We start from the raw sequence: 26606 nt of genomic DNA, 5'->3' as shown, positions 1-26606 counted from the left end.
ATATCAGCCTATAGTTGGCTAAAACCTCTGGATCAAGACTGGGCTCTTTAAGAAGTGGTTTTATTACAGCTACTTTAAAGGATTGTGGTACGTAGCCAGATAATAGAGACAGGTTGATCATACTAATAACGAGGTATTAAGGGTAAAACTTCTTGTTACGGCCACGGCCTTATTTATCTGTGGGGGTTATTATGTGGATGTCTGCACCGTTGTTTTCCCTATTAGGTATGCAGATTGGATGTGTGATCCCCGGCCCCGGATTGGCAGCAAGCAGGTCCTCTCCTCCCACCTTGATGAAGACCGGCCATGATTAGTGTGCACCTCTGTCAGCCTGGCTACAGTGCTGAAAAGAAACCTGGGGTTGTTCTTATTTTCTTCTATTAAGGAAGAGTAATAAGCTGCTCTGGCATTACGGAGAGCCTTCTTATACGTTTTAAGATGATCTAACCAGACTAAACGAGATTCTTCCAATTTAGTGGAACGACATTTACTTTCAAGATTTCTTGACTTTTGTTTTAGTTTGCGGATTTGTAAATTAAGCCATGGAGCTTTCTTTTTCCGTTTTATGATCTTCTTCTTTAGAGGAGCGACAGAGTCGAGTGTTATTCGCAGTGAGGCTGCAGCGCTATCAACAAGATGATTAATTTGGGAGGGACTAAAGTTAGCATTGGAGTTCTCCGTTATATTGATATTGAGTCCTGGTATTGAATCATGTGCTGATGGAATCACTTCCTTAAATTTAGTCACAGCACTTTCAGATTGACATCGAGCGTAGGATATTTTGCCTACTGGCTTGTAGTCCAGTAACAGGACTTCAAAAGTTATTAAAAATGGTCTGATAAAAGAGGAATATGTGGACACACTGATAAACTTTCAATTTCAACACCATATCCCAGAACAAGGTCCAGAGTGTGGCTTAAACAGTGAGTTGGTTCATGTACATTTTGACTGAACCCAATTGAATCTAATATTGAGATAAACGCATTATTAGGGCTGTCACTATCAACATCCACATGAATATTACAGTCACCTACAATAATTACTTTATCTGTTTTAAGGACTAAACATGATAAAAATTATGAGAATTCAGATATAAATTCAGAATACGGACCAGGAGGGCGGTACACAGTAACAAATAAAACTGGCTTTATTGTTTTCCATGTTGGGTATGAGAGCGTAAGAACAAGGCTTTCAAAAGAGTTATAGTTTAGTTTAGGTTTAGGATTGATCAAGAGGTTTGAGTCAAATATGGCCGCATATAATTGAGGAATGAAATTCCTGAAAAAACACAGCGACCTGTTCCATCCGCAGCATTGTTTCTGCAGACAATGTTTCTGGATATTTCATGCAGATGATCACTAATGTACGCATGCACCTGCTGTCCCATAGACAAGTGAAGGAAATAGAACACAGTGCTGTCATACAGAAACATACACATTCTTGTTTTGTCACAGGACAGTGTATTGACTTAAATGTATTCCTTTGAGGAATACCTTTAATGTTAGATGATATTTTAAATACCACTGTCATACCACTAAATATAACCCTACAGCCAGCAGATGGTTAGCTTAGCTTAGCAAAAAGACTGGAAACAGAACAGCTAGTCTGACTCAGTCAGAAGTAACAAAATACATTTACACATCAGCACCTCTCAAACTCACTAATTTACACATTACATCTCATTTGTTTAATCTGTATAATACTCTAAATGTAAAAACGAGTCTGTTGTCCTACACATGTATTCATTAGACATGAGTATTAATCTTCTTATCTAACTCTCTGCCTTAATGCAAATACGTGTATTTCCCAAAATGTAGAACTGTTCCTCTTAAGACTTAGTTATCCCACTGTTCAATACCTTTTTTGAATGTTAAACCTCAAAGGTAGTTGTATTTATCAAAAACAATGAAGCATTATTTGAGAAAGAATATTTATTGTCGTTATATAAAATTATTTACATACAAAATATGATATCTTTCTATTGTTTCCCATAAATACGAATGTTAAAATATGTCTTTATTTCAAAGCACAATCCAGCTTTTAAAATCAAACTACAAAAGCAATTTATGGAATTACATTAAAAGTTGCAAAATCAGAGAGCTGTGTTGTCGTCTTGTATTATTCCAGCATCCTTGACCATGGCATAGAAATGGCCTTCTTTTTTAAGCAGGTTGCTCGGAGAATCAAATTCCACTATTTTACCAGCATCAAGCACCATTACCCTGTGGAAGAGGAACACAGGCAGAATTAGTAACCCGCTGAGAAGTCTACATGTCAGACACAAGGTAACGTTCTGCTCAAATAGGGAGAGTATGCTTTTTATTTCAGATAGGGATTATTGTCGGATTTAGAAGTGAGCGTTTTTACAATAATGAAACAACACATAGACAGGTGGAAGGTCCTTGCTTGCCAAAAAGGAAAATATGTATTAATCTGCAGGTGGCATGAGGGAGCGCACAAAGCTTTTAACGCATAACCATCTTATCTACTTGTATTGCAGCCTGTTTGATAGCACTCTTCATGAATGTAAGGATACCCAATTCTCAAATATGAAACCCTTTCAACACAATCTATAGAATACAATGAATCATTTCAGACATCCTACTCTTATACCACCTCTCAGCCCTAACCCTAGTCTATGGTGCTGTTTATACTTTAGATGTGCACATAGGGGCGGACCTGGATCTCACAGCTGAGGCTATCAGGCTTTGTGTCATAACAGAGGATGCACCCTAACTGCAGGAACACCTGGCCAACGAAATACTGAACAACACAAGGCCATTGTTTGGGACTAAAATAAAAGACAATAGTCTGAAGACAATAGTCTGAAAAAAATAGAAACTAACACAAAAATAATCTAACCAATTACAAGGATTTGGCCGACAATATCCTAGTCCCACAAGTGCTCAGATTAATAACAAGTTTGAACATATTGTAAATTAGCTGCTATTTCCAAGGTCAAGATTGAAATATCAGGCTCAACTTTCAAGACAATATTGACAAAAAGTCCTGGAAGGTTCAAATGAATGAATTGACAGCTCTGGTAAAAGTGAGTAAGTAAATGTTTGGATTGATTTGTCAAATAATACCCACTTATTTCTGTTTTTGAGTTTCTTTATTAAAAAAAACACTTTCATTTTAATACGGTCATAAAAGTCAGGGGAATGCGACAGCATAGGAGCAATAACATGACATTTGCAATATTATTTTTCTTGTGTACTTTGGCAAATAGGAATAGGAAATACCCTATGTGAAAATGTTGTATAAATAATGAGTAAAGGCCACTTGTGGATTCCATACGCAAATCAAAAACATGAATAGAGGGAGACAGAAATTGACCATTGACACGAGCAAAATGAGTGCAGAGACACCTCATCAAGACACTTATGAGACACTAACTTACCTGGAGCTGTCCATGATGCTGTGCAGGCGGTGGGCGATGGTGAGGACAGTGCAGTGTGAAAACTCTTTGTGGATGGTATTCTGAATCAGGTCGTCTGTCTCCAGGTCAACAGCTGCTGTGGCTTCATCCAGGATCAATATACGAGACTTCCTCAGCAGGGCTCGGGCCAGACATAGCAGCTGCCTCTGCCCAACACTAAGAAGAGAGTGACATACTCAAAAGAGGGTTTTTGGAGGACGCAGAGAAGAAAATACACCACAAATGGACACTCTTTAAAAATATATATTGATAAATGATTCCTGTAAGGCAAAAAAGGATAATTACAGAAGCAATGAATCCTAAATACATTATGTTTGCAGGTTACAAATCAACATTTACAGCAAATAATCAACTCGGCATCGAGTATGTTCTTTACTGTGTGTGTGTGTGTGTGTGTGTGTGTGTGTGTGTGTGTGTGTGTGTGTGTGTGTGTGTGTATTTACAAGTGAAAGAGTAACATTTCCATGGCCCACCTGAGGTTCTCTCCCCCCTCTGCAACTTCATGTTGTAGTCCTTCCTGCAGCCCCGCTACATAGTCCTTCAGGTGGGAGAGCTCCAACACTCTCCAGATCTCCTCATCGCTGAATGTGTCAAATGGGTCCAGGTTCATCCTCAGGCTCCCGGAGAACAACACTGGATCCTGCGCACACAGCATTGGATAAGTCAGTGTTTAATTTAAAACTGAATGACATGTGAGGATTTGAGTTGTTGCATTTGTCGTGTATACCTGTGGTATGATTGTGAGGCTGTTTCTGAGGTCGTGCAGACCTATTGTGGAAATATCTACACCATCAATGAAGATACGACCTTCAGCAGCTTCAATAATCCTAAACAAGCAAGTTGGTCAGGCTTGATTTCCCGGCTCCTGTGCGGCCCACTATACCAATCTGTATGCAGAAGAGACACCACATGGTGAAATTGATGTTTACAGAAACAGTGAAAGAAAAAAAGATACAAGACAACATGTCTCTGTGGGATTAGTATTATATATTAGGTTATAGTCATCTCTGCTTTGATGCAGATACAGCAAACCCCTGACTGATGAGAGATTCATAAAAAGAACTACCAGATGAATATAAACAAGTCAAAATTGCTGCAAAGAAAAAGCAGCTGAGACCAGATGAGAGCTAACAAATCATCAGTATTTCCTTGCAAAGATGTAAGGCACACAATGAGAGGGCTCTAAAAAGCAATTCAGATGTAGGGCTTATTATCTCAAAGAAGTGACAATATAATATACCTGCCCTTATAAGATGATGTTCAGTGCTAAAATTAACTTCAATGCCTCGATTTCACCACACTTTGCCTTCTTGTCTAATTCTAATGTCAAGCCTGTTACATTTCTTACATTACTAATGCAATCAATTGTCTAATGTGACAATCGATTACAAAATATAAACAGCAACTACATACAGTAACTAAACAGAATTGTTTAGTTTATATTACTATATTTATATTGTTCTAAAGACGATTTGATATATTTAGAGCCACACTGGCAAAATACTATCGATCTAAATACTATTTGAATTTTTTGAATCTTTGAATCTAGGCCAGGGGTTTCCAAACCTTTTCAGCTCAAGACTATAAAGAGAAACTTGGTGTCTCCCAAACTCTGAAAAATGAATTTAAAATGTAAATGAATTGCATTTATTTCATAATAAGTACATCTCAGAAATAATCAAACTTGCTGAGTCTAATAATACGTTTCTTACTACCTCATAACGAACTTACACTGAAAAATTAGAACATAGTGCTGTTATGCATTTTACTCTACCAATTGCCGACCAAATCAAAAACAATTAAGGGTTTTATCTATCCAGCAGCCCAATTAAGAGTCACACTTTGATAAATCCTACCGGCTTGTTAAGCGCACATGCACACACTGATGGGCAGCCTATACACATACACACTGACCTTCTCAGTGCTTTCGATGTCACAGGTGATTCCATGCAGCACCAGGTCTAATCCGGGTCTGTAACGAACCTTGTAGTTGTCAAACTGTAACCTTCCCGCCTCGGGCCACTTCTTTGGAGGCCGAGTGTCAGTTACCCATTTACCCTGCGGAAACAAAGACACACAGCGTAGATGAGAAATGGTGGAGTAGTTCTGTCGTCTGTCTATTCCTGACCTAAGATATGAAAGCTCCTTCTTATATGAGAAGATAATATGGACCCATAAAAACTCAAGGAAAAAACATTAAACACCATGACATGGACACCACTTGAAGACACTTGTGGTTTGTGAATGAAGAGAAAAAGCCCTCAGTTCGACGTACCTCATTCTCAAGCTCGGAGTATTCACTCACTCTCTCCACGGCAACAATATTGGTCTCCAGCTCTGATGTCATCCTCACCAGCCAGTTGAGGGTCTGGGTCACCTGCAAATAAACATTTGGACCGTGTTGCTTTGTTAGCATAAATATCCCTTTCGAAACAACATCATCATGTAATTATTATTGGCTTTAACGTTTACATTATCTGCAGTGTGTGATTAAAGTGTGAGTCACTGACATTGAGGGAGTACGATATAGAAAGGCCAACCAGGCCGCTGTTCAGAGAATCCCTGGAAATTACGGCAAACAGAGCAGAAAAAAACACCACCAGGTTTCCAAGGAACTCCAGACGGATGGCCAGCCATCTGCAGAGTGAACAAACACACACACCACACGCACACAAAAATACAAGGATAACATAATTTACCAACCTATTGAAAATCCCATCAGAGAAATGATGTGCTTGGATGTATTGATGATTTGGAGTTCAATATCTGACCTGTTTGAAACGATCCACGGGTAGACGCTCTTGAGGTTTTCATCAATAGTATTTGTGTTGTGTTTAAGAAACCTTTCTTGATGGTTGTAGGCTCTTATCACTGACAGACCCGACACTGTCTCACTAAAGTGTGAGTATATAGGAGAGCGAGACACTGAGTCCAGTCGGCGTAGCTGCCTTGAAGTTGCTACATAGAAGCGCTAGGTGTAAAGAGAGGGAAAGAGAAATAAAGTGGATTCTCTTTACAATAAGAACAAGCCATTCTTCCTTTTATATTAGGGTCTTGTGCTACCTTGGTCAGCTTACCTGTACAAAGTAGTAGACCAGGGCCAGAGGGATGATGAGGATGGTGAAGAAAGGAGTGGCCAGACAGATGACAAACAGTGTCCCCAACACGCCTAGCAGACACAAGAGCCAGGAGCGGAAGGAGTTTGGAATGGCTTCGTCCACTGTGAAAATGTCCTTTAGAACCAGCGATGGGAAAGTTAGTCTTTATTAAAAGTAAATTATTACAGTGCTTTCAAGTGACCTAGAACTGATGAATCCACCAGAACAAAAGAAAGCAAAACAGAAGGAAGAAAATGGGGTAAAACTATGAAAAAGGTAAATCCTACCTTTGCAAAGCGGTTGACGACCCTTCCAATGGGTGTGGTGTCAAAGAATACCATGGGAACTCGCAGTATGTTGTTAAGCAGCCTCGAATGCAGGATACGTGATGCATTGACCGAAGCATTGGCCATGAGGAGTGTACCGATGAACACAAAGATGCCTGCCATAAAAGAAGAGTTTCTGAAAATATATAACAACACCTTCACACAGTGAAATCCATTTGTCCGCAGTTGCTAAAATGGAGCACCACATTTGTTCAGACAGAATTCTGAAGTGTAAACATCATCTTATCCAGTATTTCATTCGTGTCTCTGCTGTTGATTAGAAATAGAGGTTCAATCAACAAAATCCATAAGAGGTACTCAACACTTAAGTATGAGCAACTTGGAGAGCACTTCAACAACTGCAGATAATTCTCGGTGTAGGTAGACAAGACGCAGTGTGTCATCAGATATTTTCTGTTTCTTGAGAGGGTGCTAAATCCAATAACTTTTCAGAAGAAAGCAGCAGTAAAATGAAAAGACAAACCCAACACATGGCTGGTGTCACGAATCACAAATGATGCTAATTTCAATGTAATGAGTATTATTTATGTTAAGGAGATAAATAGGGCTAAAAAAACATGTTTTCTAACTATGCACCATCTTCTCACGTGAATTACAGTATGGCTGCACTTCACCACCAAGCCCCAATGATGTGCAGTAGAATACTTTGGGAACAATGCCTGTTGAGAGCGCGCGAGCAAAGGCATAGGTTTGATTTAGAAAGTGGTGGGGACATACATTTGAATTAAGACGAAATATGGCAGGAGGTTAAATCACTCATCAGAAAGTAATTATTTATAACCCTAGGGCTGTAGCCACACAGAGATTTGGGCAACAGGTAGAAGAAGAATGGTTGTTACCCAAGTCATAAGTAACATTAATAGCACAACTCACCCTATGCAGCACAACACACATTTAGTTTGCTAGCTAACTACTTTATCTGTTAATGTTAGCTAAGTAACCTATAGATACTACCTAACTATTGTTGTTTGTAAGCACTGCGTTACATCCAAAACTCACTCCAGCAATCACATTGCTGCCTGTTAAGGCGGAACCAAAGGAATACCAATAGAAACTTTATTTCTCATTCAGTTGGAAGATTTGTAGAGCCGATGGAAATTATGTTTTAGTTAAAAAGCATATGCACTTAATATCAAAAAAGTGGTGCGGATAATTTTAGGTAATCAGAAAAGTGGGACATGTCCCCACCGTCCCTACCATAAATTACAACCATGCGTGCAAGCCACAAATGTTTGAACCTATTTGGAAGAGCCATGACATTTATCTGCCAACATTGTCTTTATGATATATTGAATAGAAAGTAGCAATACTATAAACAAGATACCATACCCCCGACAAAAGGACGCTGATGCCGAGAACAAGCCTGGATAGATCTGTTTTTTTCACAAAAAAAACAGATCTAGACAACTGGAATTCACCTGCTAGCATGTCTCATACAACTGTCTTGAGTTGTCAGATGATGTGAACGCTCACAGGTCCTAAGCATTTTTCCCATTTCTACCATCCAGCCCATACAATGCATACAATGCATGTACTGTATAATATTGTAGAACTGCTGGATCTGTTGTTTTCATGTCCCTAGTTCATTTTAGCTTTTAAAGGCCCTGTCACACATATCCGTATGACAGAAACGTATGCCGGCGCATACAAATACGTCCAACTTTTCATCAGATCAGATCGGAAAAGTGAACATATACAGATACACGTCTAACCTATTGATAGAGTATCAATAACGTATACACAAATATAGCGTATACAAAATACCAGCTCCGTTGGCCAGACGCTCTGATACGTTTTAAATAAGTAAGTGATACGCTATCAATGTTTGACATACGTATAATAATTTGTTATGTATTCGTTATGTATACGTCAGCTACAACACCGCTGTGGAAAAGTTGGACGTATTTGGACATACATTTTGAGCTACTTTTCATATACGCCGGCATGTTTCTGTCATACGGAACTGTGTAACAGGGCCGTATGTCTGGCGTGTTCGGCGTATCGTCTGTGTCCTTCAAACGATCACAACTTACCCTTAATTTATGTCAACATATTGCCGATATTTTGTATGCGCCTGCATATGTTTCTGTCATACGGATATGTGTGACAGGGCCTTAAGCTAACTGACATGAATCGGAAAATATTTGCATATTAAGAAAACGACAGTAATGAGTTTAACTGTTTAGTTACCTTGAGCCACTCCCAGAACTCCAAACACCCCCACTCTGGTGTCCCTCTTCCAGTTCGGGTATGTCATGTTGTAGTAATCCTCTGCATCATTGGTCCAGTCACTCAGCCACAAGTTCTGACCGAGGAAAGCTATGTTCTGGATTAAGTAAATCAGAAAGACCACGGAAGTATATCCCCAGCCCATGGCCCGCAGGTACTGGAGGAACACTGAGAACTTCACCTGGATTTAGAGACAAAAAAAGGCTCAGTAAAAGGTTGTAAAAATGTTTGTGTCAATTGTGCTGTTGGAAAAAGTATTTAAAACAGACCAATAATTTAGATTACCTGTCCTGTTTCCATCGTTTCCTTCTCTATTAGTCTCTGGCCTTTATTTGATTTGTCGTCAACTTCTGCTTTTCTTAGGGTGCTATTTTTTCTTAGTCTGACACTGGAAATAAGAACAGAAAAGACCACATAAAAACACAGGGTGAAAAGATTCTTAGTGGGAGATTGAAATATTGGTATTCGTATATTATTCTGTGCATGAAAACGAGAGATACTGTATGAGACAATATTTTGGACATGAGATCTTGTAAAAGTGGTGACTTGCTCGTGCGCCCTACGAGAAACTTCATTGTGTTCTAACCTGCCATTGCGCTGGCTGCGGCGGATACTGTTTTCTCTCTTTAGTGTAGCGGAAACTGTGTCCTCCAAAGGAGAGTCGGGTAGAGTGTCCTCACTTTCAGGTATGAGCTCTACATCTGCAGTATCCTGGCAACGATCTGGATAAACATGGTTACATTAGCATGCATGGTGTCTTACAAATCTGTAGCTCTATATAAAGCTCATCCCATAGTAAGTCAGATGCAGACCTCCAACCGAGAAAAATACTTTATTTACCAGACTCTGAATGGGTCCGATTGCTTTGCTCTTTGGCATATGTGTCTAGAAATTCAGAAAAGGCTCCTCTGCTGGCACGAAGGCTGTTGTAGGATCCAACCTCAGAAACAACTCCATCCACCAAGACCACTATTTCATCTACGTATGGCAGGAAGCTCACTCCATGAGTCACCAGGATACGAGTCTGTACGGACAAAAAACACTTGGCTTCAGCTGTGAAATCATAATTCATTTTGGACAGTAACATAAAAGAAATATATAGAGTCTACGAAATGACTGTAAATCCACTAAAATTAATCATATCCTGAACTGCATGCTACCAATATAAAATGGACTTTCTCCACAAAGTGCTGTCAACTCTCCAATCCTGCATAACAAAGGATAAGTGCTGGCTAAAAACAAACCAGAGCTGTACCCATGTTTGACAAATGTACTGTAAGTTACCAAGGTGTATTTCTATGTGTAGTGCTGTATTCAAGATTCAAAGATTGTGGGATGTGAATAGTGTGATGTTTACTATTGTATTTCTATATTTGTGAGTATTGTTGGTCTTATATAATAAGCTTTATTTGTATAGCACCCTTCATACAAGAATTGCAGCCCAATTATTACCCAATGGTAATGAAAGCTTGATATTTGAACTACAATGTACAGGTAAAAGCCCAACTAGGCACATGAGTTGAAAACTAGTAATAACTACAGTATAAACTCTGTGCAGTGCATCAGTTTCATGCTCTGTTTTAAAACTACGTTAAATTGCATTGTCCCTATTGAATAAAATACAATTCTAATTCAAATAGTTGTTCTTCTGAAGTGAAACATTTAATAATGATCAAACCACAAACCTTGTCTTTTAGTAGACCTTTGGGTCCAATCACTTCCTCAAAGAGATGCTTTCCTACATGAGAATCCACAGCAGACAAGGGGTCATCTAATAGATAAATATCAGCCTGACTGTAAGCTGCCCGGGCCAAGCTCACACGTTGCTTCTGACCCCCTGAGAGGTTGATGCCCTGAAAGGAGAGGAGAGGAGAGGAGAGAAGAGGAGAGGAGAGGAGAGGAGAGGAAAGAGAGGAGAGGAGAGGAGAGGAGAGGAGAGGAGAGGAGAGGAGAGGAGAGGACAAGACAATATTAGGGTTAAAGGAGTGTATTGAGCTTCTGCAAGGAGCTACCGTATGTCATCTATGTGAATATCTTTATTATTTATCTCGGAGATTATATTTTTGGACAATACGCCTAATGGATGTAATGTTGCCTAGCAACTGATAAGCCTCAGGTGTTGTATCATCAGTACTGGAACTACATTTCTAGGGGCATTACTTGCTACTGGTTTTGTGTGCTTTATGATCTACTGAGACAAATGTTCAATTGCGATTGCACTTGTGTTCTTATTAAACATCCAGCAACAAACATCACTATCATATTCAAATCCTCAAATCTTACTTTCTCTCCAATCTCAGTGAGGTCACTCCCAGGCAGCAGTTCCAGGTCAGGGGCCAGTGCGCAGGCCTCTATCACTTTCTGGAACCTTATTTCCTCATGGGGTGAGCCAAACAGGATGTTATCTCTCAGAGTGGCATTTTGGATCCAGGCTTGCTGTGGCACAAAGGCAAGGGAACCCTGCACAGAAAGACATTAAGAGTCAGGCACAGAGTTCCTTATAACCACACTGTTGTCACGTCATGTATTGTCATGGTTTTCATTCAAATTAAGCACTACACCAGCTGACAGGCCAAAACAATCACTCACGTTGCTAAAGTAACTTTTTCACCGTTCAATACGGATCAACCTAATTAAGCCAATTAAGTTAATTGAGCACCTTTGTACTATAGACAGCTTAACAGCCGTGCTTGTTAGGGTCCGAGCAGACAACAGCAGTGTCGAAGGACCCTATTGAATTTGTAGCAATTATTATTATTAATATTCTTTTTCACATTGAATTGCATTTTTGAGGGCCTAAATGTGTTTCACCTACATCTATGAAATTTGGTATGTATATGTAACATGTGGAGACGTACAAATAAGTCTACTGGAGGTATATTGTAAACCCAACAGGAAGTTGGCCATTTTGAATTTTACGCCGTTTTCTTTTTACATTTGAATTTGAGGGCGCTGTACTTTAACGAGGTCTTCATAGAGATTTCATCCGATCAACTTCAAATTTGGTCAGTTCCATCTCAAGACCTTAACGATGAAAAGTTAACAAAATCAGTACTTTTGGTGGAACGTCTTTGCCGTGGCGTCGCACAATAACATTTTGAGCAATTCGTTATTTTGTTTTGAGATTTTGAAGGATAAGAACATGTCTTTATGCTGCTGCTGTACAATGGAAAACATCTTCCATCAAGTCTAATATAGAGCAGAATTTTGAAGCGGCCTTGAGGAGATGGTTTCTCAGTAACTTGTAGCCTGAAAGAGAGCTTAGAACATGTGGACTGTGCCATTTGTTTTGTTTTGTTGTGTCTTGAGTGGTTTAATGGTTTTATGTTATCTTATGGACCACAGTGGGAATAATCCTTTTAGGCTTTGTTGTATTTGAATCCTATATGATTGTTTCTACTGATGCGCAGTTATTGTGTACCTTAATCAGGAAATTAATTAAATCAAGACTCTGGTTGATTTCCTATTTATTGTTAGCCAAACAGGCACACAGAAATAAATATTCTAAGGATTTGATGATGAGAAAGAGCACATTTATGTGAAAAAACATCTTTATAAACTGTAATTTCTATGGTTACTTAAAAAATTGGTAATTTTAATTAATACTTAAATGAATGTTGTGCGTATTATATGCCCTTGGCTAAACATATCATTATTGTTAGACAGATATGAAGACAGAAATAAGGTGTCACCTGAATGTTGATAAAGCCTTTGGTGGTGTGCATCTCTCCCAGGAGGGCTGACATGAGAGAGGACTTTCCTGAGCCCACAGCTCCCACTACTGCTACCAACCGACCTGGCTTAATATCCAAGGACACACTGGCAAACACAGAGAACAAATATGTATATATAGAGTAATATCTTAAACGTGTAATTTTGTTTTTGACACAACAAACATACTTTTTCAGCAGAGGCTCAGCTTCTCTTTCCCACGCAAAGGAACCATCTTGTACGCTAATAGCAGAGTCTAGAAGATGAACACAGATGCACAGTCACATGAAAACAGATGGACAGAGAGGACAGATGCACTGTAGATGTACTCTGAGGAACATGTGTATATGCTGATGGTGAACATACTGAAACTGGGGTCATGGCGCACAACATCACTTTTTAGGTCTTCACCTCCCAGAAACTTCTCCAGGCGCTTCTTAGACACTGCCGTCTGAAATGCCAGGACAAGTTAGTGGGCTTTTAAGTTTGGTATGTGTCCACATATAATGTGTTGTTGTTCCCTTACTTGCACAATGGCAGCGATGAGCATGGGCAGCATGGCCAGGGGAAATCGGAGGATGTTGAAAAGAGAGATGGAAGTAAAAGCTTTCTCAGCAGTCAACACGTTGCTTGGGCTGACCCCTACAAAAACTGCGAATGTGGCCAGAGAGACCTGCAAAAAAAAGGCAGTTTGAGAAAGATTTGCAAAGACCATCCTTGACCTGCCACCTCCTTCAAGTGACTCACCAGGGCCGGAGCACAGCTGAAGATGAAGGTGGAGACAGACGACAGGTAGGCAAACTTCCTCATGACTTTAAGTTCTTGCCCCCTAATGTCTTCCACCTGCGACTGGAAGGATGGCTCCCATGCATACAGCTTCAGAATCTTGTGGGAGACGAAAGACAAAGAGGGAGGCGAGGAAGTAGAGAGCATTGTGGAAGCGGAAAAGGAAAGGTTGGGGAAACAGAGCGATAGCATTTCTACCTTATATAGTCAATGTCAATAAACCACAGGTGGTGGATGCAGTATAATAGAAGGCACTGCAGACTAACAATCAGCTTGTTCCGGAGGCTTACAATCTTTTCACCTGAGTGAGGCCTAACTTAGACCCCCCCCCCCCGACAAATCCATGTGAACTATTTTTATAATAATAATAATAATAATAATAATAATAATAATAATAATAATAATAATAATAATAATAATAATAATAATAATTAGCGTTGATGACATTCACTCACCTTGATCCCATTAAGTATTTCATTCATTATTTTCAGTCTCTTGTCTTTGAACTCCATGTTCTCAATCTGAAAAGAAAAATGTGTGTAAAATGAGCAGGTAAATGTAGCTCATTGTTAACCTCATGTAATAGCAATGCAGCCAAGAATAGAGGTAATTTGAAGCATTACGTGTACTTTAAAGTTTCTCAGAGCTGCTTCGCATTTCTTTGAAAACATCTTTGACTTTGTAAATAAAATATACGGAATATTCTTCGGCCACTCAAACAAACACCCCATCTACTGTATGTGGTGAAAGTCTCAGGAGAAATACCTAGACCCTGGTGCTTCTTAGACCCTTATCAAGTTTCTTTTAGCAAATGTGCTGTATGCTGTTTGCATTTTTACATGAAGGAGACTGTACCAAGAGTTTACTAACATTTCACCCCCTTGACCGTTGTATAGTTCCAATATAAAACTAAAATTGTAGGTCTATAATTGTTGGTATATACAGTGCAATATATTCTAAAGGTGTCTCAACAATTCTGTATCTGTGTGCATTTCCGCTGACCTGGATTTTTCTGGCCTTGATGGCTAGCAGTGCATTAATCGGTGCCATCAGCACCATAACTGCCAGTCCTGCCAACACAGAAGGTCCTAACTCCAGCCACAGAAAACCAATCGACAGCAATATCTGCAGAGGGCAGGACCACAGCAAGTGGATGAAGTTGGTCACATCGTTGAATCGCTGGGCGTCTGCTGACATCAGGTTCACCGTTTCCCCAACCGTAGACTCTTTACGAGTGTCATTAGACACAACCAATGCCTTGGAAAAGGGATGAAGAAGGGATTGTAGGGAGAGAGGGAGGTGGAAAGGAGGAAAGAGGAGGACAATTTGGTGCCGGTTGCAATTATAATAATCGATAAAAGTGTAGTCAATATTGGTGACTGCAACTATACATTATTGCAGAATATTCTGATTTATGTAATAGGAGAGACTCCTCCCCCAATGTTCTCCTCTTCTCCACATGAGAGGACCCCTGAATATCATCCATACTGACCTGCATGTTATGCTATTTCATTCATTTCCTTTGCATAAACATGTACATATGCATATATAGACGTACAGTAGCCTACCAGTCAAAAGTTTGGAAACAACTTCTCATTCAATGTGAAACTTTTGACTGGTACTGTATGCACATAAGTGTGCATTTCCCCTCCAAGTGTGCAAGTGTTTACCATTTGCTATGGTTACCACAGCACAGAGAGTACTTCAAATGACTCTCGCCGTCCATTAAAGACTAAACCCCCTTTAATTATGGGGTTTCTTTTAGGAAGTTTTTCCTTGTGCGATGCGAGGGTCTAAGACAGAGGGTGTCGTAACCTGCATAGTCTGTAAAGCACACTGAGACAAATGTATAATTTGTGATATTGGGCTATACAAATAAATTTGATTTGATTTGAAAGACCGCCAATGTGAAAATACAAACGGCAGGCAGTATTTGCCCACTGGAAAACCGGAAAAATTTCAATGTGAAAGTACAAACGGTAATGAATGTGCACGCTGGATCAGGGTATATAATCATTGTAGGCCTAAAAGTCAGGCCATTGTCTATTTCAGTTGGGAGTAGTGTCGTGAGGTGGTCACGTAACTACGTTAAACAATAGGACTGACGCTAAATTTCTCAACCAAAGGCAACCATCATCTTCTGCTTCCATACTCTTGGAGACAGCCAGCTGACAGCGCAAGATCTCCCTTACCGCTAAAAGGAACATTGATTCGAAAGATTACTTTGCTTGTTGTTTACGTGCCATAACACAATCTGACAGAATGACCACCGAAACTGGTTGCAGTGGCACTAAATCTGCACAAAAACATCTCAATTGTTCATACGTGTCTCAAAGGCAGTGTGGACATGATTATTAATGTCAAAAATGCACTTGAAACACCGTTTAATGAAGAGCTTATTTATTTTTACTCCCCGCTAACTTAAAAGTGCTATGCAAACAAGCCCAATACATGGAATCGGAGTTTCGGGCTTCCGGTGGAATCGCAATGCATGCTGGTGTGGCGGGCCTAGAAAAGTGAGCACCAACTCTCTTCTTCTCCGCGTGTTTACATTGTATTTAGCTTATTCTTCAAGCGTGTTTTTACTTTTGGCTAGTTTTTAATGTGTAATCATCGCTCTTCTAGTTATGGGATTTGGACACCTACATTGTGTGGTGAAAGGATGTTCAAACACGATCACGATTGCACTCGTTTGATGAAAAATTGCGACTGCCCCCGTTCAAATTATTTCCATTTCCAACAGCACTAAAGAACAATGATAGAAGGCTAGCATGGACCAACGCTGTAAAGAGACAGGATTACAATGGAAAGTCTTGGGAGCCCAAGAAATCTTCGCGGATTTGCAGTGAGCATTTCATGCAAGGAAAACCGACAAATGAATTCCCTGATCCTGAACTCGACCTGGGGTATGTGTCAAACCCCAAATTATCAAAAAGGAAAGCGCCTACCACAAGAGCAGAGCTTCCTTCGAAGCGAAGGCGGACTAAAGTTGAAGGTCTTGACGGAACGAGATGTCCAGAAACATTGGTCGATGAGTCCGTTTCAAGTGCATTAAATTCCACAGCAATATTCTCGAGCTCCTCGCGACAGTCGGGTAGAACCCAACACATAATAGATGACCATTTTTATTGCTACGCATGGTATGAGATGGAGGAACAAGGCTTTTGTGATACCGAAAAATGTAAGTAATAAATTATGTCTGGGTAGTCTATCTACTTGATTTATGTATTGACAAATGTACTTTCTATATATTGAGTTTTATAATAATTAACAAACACAAGTTAGGTATATATTTATAATAGCTTACCCTGCAACACAACTGCAATAAGCACTTATGATATCGCCAGTTTTCTTGACTGCGCAGATCAATGCCGAATGTGGTGTATGGGACATTTTCATTGAATGAGTACATTTTGCTTTCAAAAAGCTATTCTCAGAATCTGCGAGAGGATTGAAAGATATGTTTCAACCAGCCAGAGTCAAACAGTCTAAATGCTTTGCCTTCTTTGTATTCGTTCAAAGTTTGTTTATGAAACTCGACATGGTTCCCCGGGTGGTCAGCCATTAAAAATAATGTTATATCGCTGCGGCCAAGAAGTCATGCTGTTGTTTTCATTGACCCAGCCATCCTGCAATGTCAAGGGATCAGGCACTGAAACGCCACTCGGCATAACCAAAAGCTTAGTCTTTTCTATTTCTGTGATTGAAAGTCTTTCGTTAGCTGTGGGTTGCTCCTCAATGCCCATCTCTGATGCAGCAAACACCCTGGCAATAAGCTCCAGTTCTGTTCCTGAAACCTTTAAATTCCGCTTGTGGCAAAATTCTTTCAAAGCTTCGACTTTCCACATCTGAACCTCGTCATAAGAAAGGAGTTCAGAACTCATTGTAGAGTAGTAGGTTTGTTTACAAATCAAACCCCAAAAGTAAAAACACGCTTGAAGAATAAGCTAAATACAATGTAAACACGTAGAGAAGAAATCCAATATGGCGTCCCTTGTTGAGTTGGTGCTCACTTTTCTAGGCCCGCCACACCAGCATGCATTGCGATCCCACCGGAAGCCCGAAACTCTGATTCCATGTATACGGCTGGAGACATAGAAGACAAGACTCTGTTCTGCTGAGAAATGTATGGTGTCAGAAACCCGCCTCATTCATGCTAATCTAACTGCGTAAGTGTGATGTTAGCTGTTGTGTATCTTGTGTACTCTTGGGTGATAACCACTTGACACCGCCAGATCAAACATTTTACAGCTCCCCTATCGCTGGGGAGGTAGACTTACCATCAGCTGCTGACATAAATTGCTTACCAAACTCCTAGTTCTGGTATTGAGAAGAAAAATAGCATGCTAAATGCTGCATTAGCATAGGCGCGATTTAAATAGTTCTGCTCCATCCTTACTCCAAGCTTGATTTGACTCTGTGTGCAAATCCCTCTTACTTATGCGGCCTAGTATGAGGTCAAAGGTTATAGGTTTTCTGACTAGTGAGCCACAGATAGCATTTGAAACAACACACTCTTGCTATCAAACTTAAATAAATTATCTTCTAGGATACAAGGCAAACGAGCCCATGGAGAGAATATTAGTTTTTTTAATTGACCATTTATTTCCTTTTTGTCACAATGTGCGAGGTAAAGTAAGAAAATGTCATTGTGCTGTCGTGTGTGTTGTTACCTTTTTGTACACAGCAGCAATGATGGCAGTGCGAACCTTCATCCCCAGCACAAAGCAGCGCTGGAAGTACTGCTGGAGGAACAGAGACTGCAGAATAGCCACGACTAGTAGCAGCACTGCATACAGATACCCTTCCCAGATATACCTAGATTTGTCCTGAGTGAAAGATATCATCAATCTAGGAGAAGTATAAAAGAATTAGGTAACAGAGCTGCTCAACACATGCTACCGTGATCTTTCAAACATCTAGAGGCAGTTTTTTTTTTTTTATAATTTCCTTCATTTTGAATCACATATACTTTTCTTCTTCTCTCACCATTTCCCCTCCCCTGTCAGACTGTGGAGTCATTAAGTGTTTAAGCTGAACAATGCGTAGCGAATAGTTAAAGTAATTATCTCAAGGATATTCATTTAAATAAATATGTGTTAATTAAGTCACTATCTATCACTGAATGAAGTAACAATGGTGATTGAGCTTATGACCCACTGACGAAATTAGTGCAATATTTAAATATTTGCAGTATTACGAACTGGGTCTGTGGCAACATTCCCATAAAATATGTTGTATTAGGTTACTGCCATTGCAAACCAAATATGCTTCTACTGCTGCAGCTTCACATTAAATGTGAACAAGTTGACTTTCATTATGAAGTAGTCACAAGAAACGCTATTAAAAATGGGTTATTTTTGGAATTTCAAGACAACAGTTTGAAATATTGCAGCGAGTAATGGAACAGTCGGGAGCTGCCACAGTGAGCTGTCAGACGCAGAGGTGGAGACGAAAGGCTGCACATCTCTAACTTCTCAGCCAGGTAACCAACTACTTTCACTTGCACTGTTCTCAGACTCCTGCTGTGAGCAGCATGAAATTAGATCACGGTTGCTCACAGAATGATGGAAAAATCCAATTATTGCCTGACTTCTCTTTTAAAATGAGTGCTGCCCCCAGTATTCTGGGACATCTGAACATGAAACGGTGCTGTACAGTGATTTAGGTCAGCTAGCTCATGTGATTGCACGAGGATTCATAGGTAACAGTGAGATTATCATCAATGTCGTATAAAAACATTTTATTTATTATCAATTCGATTTATCTTTGCTAATATGTTGGATTCATGTTACTGTTATGTGAATTTTGAGACATTATATTTATATTTGGCGGCCCCTCTGCAGTCCACCTAGGGGTCACAGACCCCCTGTTGAAGACCCGTGAGTTAGAACATTCACAAGACCAATCATGAACCCAACAATGTTATAGGAGTGCAATGCTTAGCCTGTGGAGGACATGCTTTAAACATTTGGTAAAATATTGCCAACAGTTCAACACTCCGTATACAATTGGAAGTTTATTGACCCCAAGTAAATGATTGCTGACACAGTGCAAAACAGGCCAACAGCAGTGAACAGTAACGGTATTACTTTGTTGTGACTAAGCAGGTTCAGGGTTTGTGTTCTGTGTTGTTTCTAAGGAGCAATGAAATCATTTAAAGTCACGATAAATAAAATCAGGGAATATATCTTGACTTACTTTAGGAGTTGAGGACTGATAAAAGTCAGCAGGTCCTGCAGAAGTTTGAAGAAGGCAGATTCAAACAGAATCCCTCTAAAGGTCTTGTAAATGGAGGAAATCAGCCATGAATTGGGATAGTCATCTCCCTTCTTCTTTTTGTCCTTTTTGTCCTTTTTGTCCTTCTTTTCATCATCTTTCTTTCCCTTTTCCTTCAAAAGAAAAACATTGTTTGAACATAGGCTCTATTCAACAACAATGAATCTGGAACAGCTGACATCATCAATGGCATTAAAACATTTGGAGTGCAAGAGAATTTGCTGTTTTCTCTGCACACTCTTACCATCATCAGCACATCTTGACTGGTGCCTTTGGCCAGACCGTTGGAGAGGCCATTTTGAAAGGCCTCCTCCTGGTCTCTGCCTTTGTTCCCATCCTTTTCTTTGTTCAACTTCTTTTGCAACCGGACTCGAGCTGCACCCAAGTCCGACTGCATGAAATACTGAAAGCGCTCGTTGATGTGAGCAGTGCTGTCTTTCTCGTTCAGCTCCCACATGTCCTCCTGAACCAGGGGCTGCTTGTACCCCTTCAACACCATACTGAAGAAACAAGGCAAAGATGGAGGCTAAGGTGTAGTTATGGTGTTCGCTTGGTTTCTTACCGTAGCAACTTTTAAATTACCTGTTGAACCAGTTGAAAGTAATTCTGCTCAAAAATGCTGCACCTGCCTCTGGATTCTGTGGATAAGAACAATAAAAGCACGCACGTAGATTACTTTCACAGGGCTATGGTGATGAGTCTTCAATGTATTATGTTTGTTACATTATTTTGAATCTAACAGTATTAAAAAAAAAAAACACGCCTCCATCTGGGTGCACTGGTACCTTTTTCACATGCTCCTTGTCTTCCGGAGCAACATCAGCCACAGCAGAGAGAATAAGCACAATCAATTCCAAGCCAAAGGAAATGTAGAAAAGGCAGAAACGCGGGACATCACTGACTTCCCCCTGTTGGTCAAAGTTGAGTGTTTCAAAGGGTTAGGGTGATTCAGATGCCAAGGGTGCTTCACTGAGATCTGAAATGCATCAAATCAAGTGGTTGCATTCTGTTTTAGTATGACTTTTCTTCTAGCTTAATGCCTTGATCCCAACTTGATCTCATGTCTCTGCTCATACCAGCCTGAGCGCCTCTCGTAGGAGGGTCTGGAAAGGGAAGACGTCGCACAGAACAAGGAGCAACCAGAAAACGAAAAGAGTGGCCGAGTCTACTGCTCCTTCCCTCCGTCTCACTCCTTCCTGGCACAACAGCAGAAGGATCTAAAAAAGAAGACATAAAGAACATGTCATCTTTCCATCTTAAGCACCAAAGCAAATAAACGAATACAAAAGCTGCAATATTTACCCACGTGACCGCGTACAGGACAGGGTTTGCGTAGTACACGGCAGCGTTTTTCACTGTTGAAGGCGGGTCTTGACTTGGACCATAATCTTCTCCTAATGTGACTGCCAGGGCCGCTATGGCCGTCAGGAACAACAGAGACACAACTAGCTGAAGGGAGGAAAGAAATAAATCACATTAAAGTACACATTAAGAAATATTTTACACTTTTCTGTAGAAAAGCACTACAAGTTACAAATGAATATTCTTGAAATAAGTATTTTTATTATTTATTAACCCCAATTAAAAAAAAATTTATTGCGAGTATTTCATATTTAAATAAACATGTCTGGAGGAGATCTTAATATAAATCAAATTAGCCCACTGAGAAATAATTGTATTGGAGCAAAATGTCTTCAAAATAGAGAACTTGGCTCTTGTGTTACTGTAAAAAAAAAACAGTTTCTCTTTGTCCCTGTGCAGCATCACATTATGACTGTAGCAGCGTGTCTTGCTGTGTGCATTACCTGTTTGCAGAGGTAGAGCTTGGACAGGTGTTTTGTGTTTACTTGTGTCCTCCTGCAGAGAGACGACAGGTGTCGCGGGGCACAGAGCCACAGGAACGTCAGGGGGATCCAGACCAGCACCGTCTGCTCTAGACATACTGGGAGGTCTGGGTCTTCTTTTTCCAGATATGAAGCATTCTGAGGTGCAAACACAAAAAACTTGTAACTGTGCGATACAAACACACTCCTGTCCGTGTACCCCCGGAGCTCACTCTATTTCACACCTCCCTGATTAGAAATTTAATCAAACCGTTTTTCACATTTGATTAAACCCTAAGTCCCTGCTTATGGCTGAATGCAGCGCAGCATGTGTCACATTATCTGCACATCTGGAGAAGACAGCAATTAGGAGATAGGTGGTAATGGATTTACAGGAGCATGCAGTGAAAGGTGCTGAACACTTTTAGAACTGCCATCTGCCCTGTTGTCCTAAGAAGCCCAGATCCATTTCTAAATCTACTTTCTAAACACTAATAGTAGTGTATGTGTTTGTTTCTGGATGGCAATTATGTAGATACTTTATAGGTTAAATGGATTATACATTTCTCTATGCTATATATAGCTTAAGTTGTCGGTACATTTATAGATTGTCTGTGCTGTCGGTTTAGCTTTATTTATTTTGTTTGTATGTCTGTATTGTATTTCTATGTTCAAGGCCTCAGGAAGACTAAAGGACCACCCATGTGCTTCTAATGGTGATCTGTAAATAAACAATATACAATGTCTTTTGTCTGAAAAAGACTTCAAAACCCAGAGCTATTTAGTTGGAATGAATAACAAAATGCAGCAATCCTTGCATCCTTTACAATCATAAGGATGCAGTTATAGCTCATAAACATGTGCTGACATGTGGACTGACATGCTGAGTCATCCCTTACATACCGTTATTATTGTCAATCACATGTTCACTGAACTCACTGTGTACAGGGTTGAAAACATAAAACACTTTCAGATACTAGTTCTAGGGAATAACACAATAACAACTACACAAAATAACACAAGTATAAATGTCCTTCAATATTACGACCTGCGGCTTATAGTGATCATTTGTTTTGAGTGTGTTAGCGAGGTTTATTATTACAGTTTTGTAAAAACACAACGTTAAAAGAATACCAAAAACTTTAATCAACATGTCTCTGAAAGTTTGTATTTATCACAGATATGTACTGTATAATGTTCATGTAATGTATGAAAGTGTACCTGTAATACATTTAAGTTATTGATCATATTTGTGAGCATCAAACGTTTCACAAGTTATTCAGTTATTCAGGTGAGCTGACGGCCACCATGAAACCATTTCTCTCAACCCACATTGTGTCGCTCTTCAGAAACATTAACCCAGGCTGTTGAACTCACCCAGAAGACGGACCCGCAGTACTCCTCCAGAGCCGCAGCACACATGGTCCACACTGATGGCTTCAGAACCAGATGCCTCTCGCCTTCTGCTCCACTGCAGCCAAGCTCAAACCCTCCTTTTCTCTGCCCCACACACCTACACTTTAAAGACAATTGCAGGACGGGACTCTGAGGGACTTTGAACCTTTGAACCTGCAGCAGTCCTCGTGGAGTCGTTTGATGTCTCCAACAAGAACCCACATGCAGTCCTCCTGATGGGGGAATGAGAAGACTCAACAATTGTAGGCAAATTCATTCAGAAAGTCCTGCTTTGCACCAGCCCACAGACACTCAATGCTCGGATGTCTAAAGTTCAACTTTTCAGGCAGATAGCTGCATGTGAGAGAAAAAGAAAGAGAGAGAGAGGGGTTTTTTCCTAGCGTTAGGGGGATGGCCCACCAGAAAAGGGAGTGTGTTTAGGGAAGGAGAGGGAGTGAGCTCATTAGACCCCCTTTCCTGTTATGGTTCCACTTCAGCTCTGCGTGCCTTCAATTTCCCAGTTTCAAGTCACAACAGATTAGTTTCAAGCGTTTGTGGTTTTCAATCATTCACAGTACATGCACAGTACATGACAAAAAAACTAAACTTTTGTGATACTGCGTAAAAAGTGCTGGGCTTTCTTTATGTGCCATGTTTGAAAAAGAGCATTCCAGAAGTAAATTGCTACCAGACACCAGTTCAACAAAAACAAAGAGGATTGCTGTTGGTGTGCGTGTGAGTCCGTAGCCTGTGCGTGGAAAGACACACATGACACGACTATGAATCAACAGTATTGTTTCGTTGAAGTTATGAACCATGTGTGTGTGTCGTCCGGCCTCATGCATCAAGAAGTAATAATAATAATAATAATAATAATAATAATAATAATAATAATACGCTTTATTTGTATAGCACCTTTCATACAAGAATTGCAGCTCAAAGTGCTTCACAGCAAAAACATAGTACAAGATTAGACAGAACAATAATCACAGCGTTGATGTAAATGAGTGAAGTAGCATTAAAATAGTATAAAATAGCAGAATTAAAATAGTATAAAATAACATTGGAAATCATGCCTAGTAAGAAGTATCTAATCACTTTAAACTTTATACTGTCAATGTCAAATAAAACAAACATTGTGATAAAACTTGCTTAAAGTAAAGTAGTGTATTGCAGTACGGTAATTTATTTTCATTGCTTGAATTAAACCTTTTATTAGTACCAAAGAATGTGCGTGAAAAGTTTGTTAGTGACTGTGATGATTAAACGGATTACGGAGCATGTGGTGGTTAATAATTACATGTTTGATAACAGCAGATGGTCATAATCTGCCTGAGTCATTGTGTGCAGACTCAAGGATAGCCGTGTGACACGTGAAGACGTCCCCTATGTAACCAAGAACACTGACGGAATCTGATGTCCAACTGTGATGCTCATGAATGACCTTCTGTAACAATTAGCCCTTAGTGTCGATCAGCTCAGTCGAAATGTGTTGCATCATACTGAAGCGGAGTTACTTTATAAAGCTGGGAGAAGTTATGTTGAGTGGGAAGGCACACACAGAACACAGCTTTAAGAGGGTATGGTGGTACACAAATATATAGATGATGTCATGTCACTATAAACATGTCACTATAACATACCAAACTGCAATTTGGTATTATACAACATTTCAAAAATATACATTTGAGTAACACTTTATCATAACTATCAATAGTAAATGGTTAATTGATAGTTAATTAGTTATTTTACTGTTAAACAAACTGATTATTAGTACAGTAATGCTATAATTTATATTATTTAAATATATAACATGTTATATACTATATTAAGTGTTAGTTAGTGACTACCAAATGACCTTTAAGAAGTTATTTGTATAACATCTAGACACATTACATACATACAGATACTTGCAAAACTTTGTTAATGGTTAACAATTGGTTTGTAAACCCTCTATACGTTTTGTTTAAGGCTATTATACAATTGCAACTGATGATATTATAATAATAATAATTATTATTATTTAGACAGGAAAGTTAATACGTTGGCATTGGTTAATTATTGGTTTCTGGTCCATCTATGTATGTAATGTTTATAGATATTTTACATATGATTTCTTAAAAGATAATTTGGTAATCACTAACAAACACTTAATTTTTTTAACAACGTAAATTATAATTTAATTTAAGTTAATAATTTATAGATGTTATGTGTTCAACAATACACTTATATAGTTTACTGATGTAATTGACTTGATAGACTAAATGATTAATCTAAACATAAACATAATGTGCAGTCCATGACTCCTTCCAGGGATAATGGAGGAAGAGGTGATAACCCTCGTCTACTCTCATACTTCTATACTGCTAAAACTCTGTGCAAATGTAAACTTACATAAACTCAAATATTAAACATCCTACTCAACTGTAGTGCTTGTTTCTTCTCACTAACCAGACGCCAATAGTGGATACATACCTTAAAGAGTTTAAGTTTGGGACGCCCTGGTACTGTTAAAGCAGAGTCCCCCCCCTCTCTTCCCTGCCTTTCCTGACTGTCTCTCACTATCAAAAGTAAAGCAGAAATGCAACAACAAAAACTTTAAAAAAATAAATGTACGTTTTATTCTAAATCTTTTATATTTATTCTTAAGTGAATATGTAGGCGTCTGTTAAATGCATTTATAACCGATTACAACCAATTAATGAAACTGGTTTTCAACATAACGTGATCAAGACAAATCCTATTAGAGACAGTTAATCATTAATATAGAGCCACAATGCTTTCATACATTTGTAGCGAATACTTTAAAGATAGAAGATACTATACATCAATATGCTACTATGGCTGACCAGGGCCTTTATTGATAAGTAGGATTAGTGAAGTAACTGGATAACTTTCTTAAATTAACCCCTAAACATGTGTTCCTCAGTTCAAGTCCAGATTTTCTTACTCATTCAGATGACTCAGTACATTACTGAAACAACACCAGGATATTTACCTCAATGGGGTCAAAGGTTCTTCCGAGTGTGTCTTAGGTTATACTGTATAGTAACATTTTATTGGGCTGCAAAGTTTATAGCACATGCTGTATGCCCCATGAGTCTGTCGTGTTGAAAATTACGTTTTTTTTCTTAAGCTTAACAAAGCAAATTGACCTTTGCGATGTAAAATAATTGTAAAAAATAGTTGTGTAAGTTTATAAGGTTTAAAACCATGGTTTAACTGTTTATAGTGACACAACATCATCTTATGTCTCTGCCATGTCAGTGTCCCATTGTTGAATGACACAAGTTTACTGACTCTCAAATGTGTCCCTTCCCTGGTTAGATATCAGAGAAGATGAACATAGTAACATGACTTCTCCACCCACTAAACTCTTTCACCCATTTAAACTAGTGGAAATGAAGCATGACTCTGCATTAATATGACACATTTCTTAAATGAAATTAATAAGAGACATTTGACAACATCGCCAATAAACGAAAGTGCACTGAAT

General features: G+C 39.3%; 1 protein-coding gene across 1 annotated transcript; it reads right to left on the bottom strand.

Annotated features, from left to right (window-relative positions):
• Window positions 1-1916: 1916 nt before the first annotated feature.
• abcc2 (ATP binding cassette subfamily C member 2) lies at window positions 1917-26474 on the bottom strand. Its single transcript, XM_029449785.1, is given in 34 exon segments — window positions 1917-2222; window positions 3404-3598; window positions 3916-4082; window positions 4170-4280; window positions 4282-4329; window positions 5357-5500; window positions 5718-5819; window positions 5953-6079; window positions 6214-6413; window positions 6520-6675; window positions 6828-6982; window positions 9078-9297; window positions 9402-9504; window positions 9703-9838; window positions 9957-10140; window positions 10802-10969; window positions 11400-11576; window positions 12809-12935; window positions 13017-13083; window positions 13194-13278; window positions 13354-13500; window positions 13575-13712; window positions 14069-14134; window positions 14616-14870; window positions 18287-18464; window positions 19815-20005; window positions 20137-20392; window positions 20475-20530; window positions 20678-20800; window positions 20969-21109; window positions 21195-21341; window positions 21698-21874; window positions 23093-23343; window positions 25586-26474. Coding segments are annotated over 33 exon segments (4722 nt in total). The 5' UTR covers window positions 23138-23343; window positions 25586-26474; the 3' UTR covers window positions 1917-2092.
• Between the last annotated feature and the right edge of the window lie 132 nt (window positions 26475-26606).

This window comes from Cottoperca gobio, chromosome 15, assembly GCF_900634415.1.
Source record: "Cottoperca gobio chromosome 15, fCotGob3.1, whole genome shotgun sequence".
In the NCBI taxonomy this organism is placed as follows: domain Eukaryota; kingdom Metazoa; phylum Chordata; class Actinopteri; order Perciformes; family Bovichtidae; genus Cottoperca; species Cottoperca gobio.
This window is presented reverse-complemented; position numbering and strand designations above follow the sequence as displayed.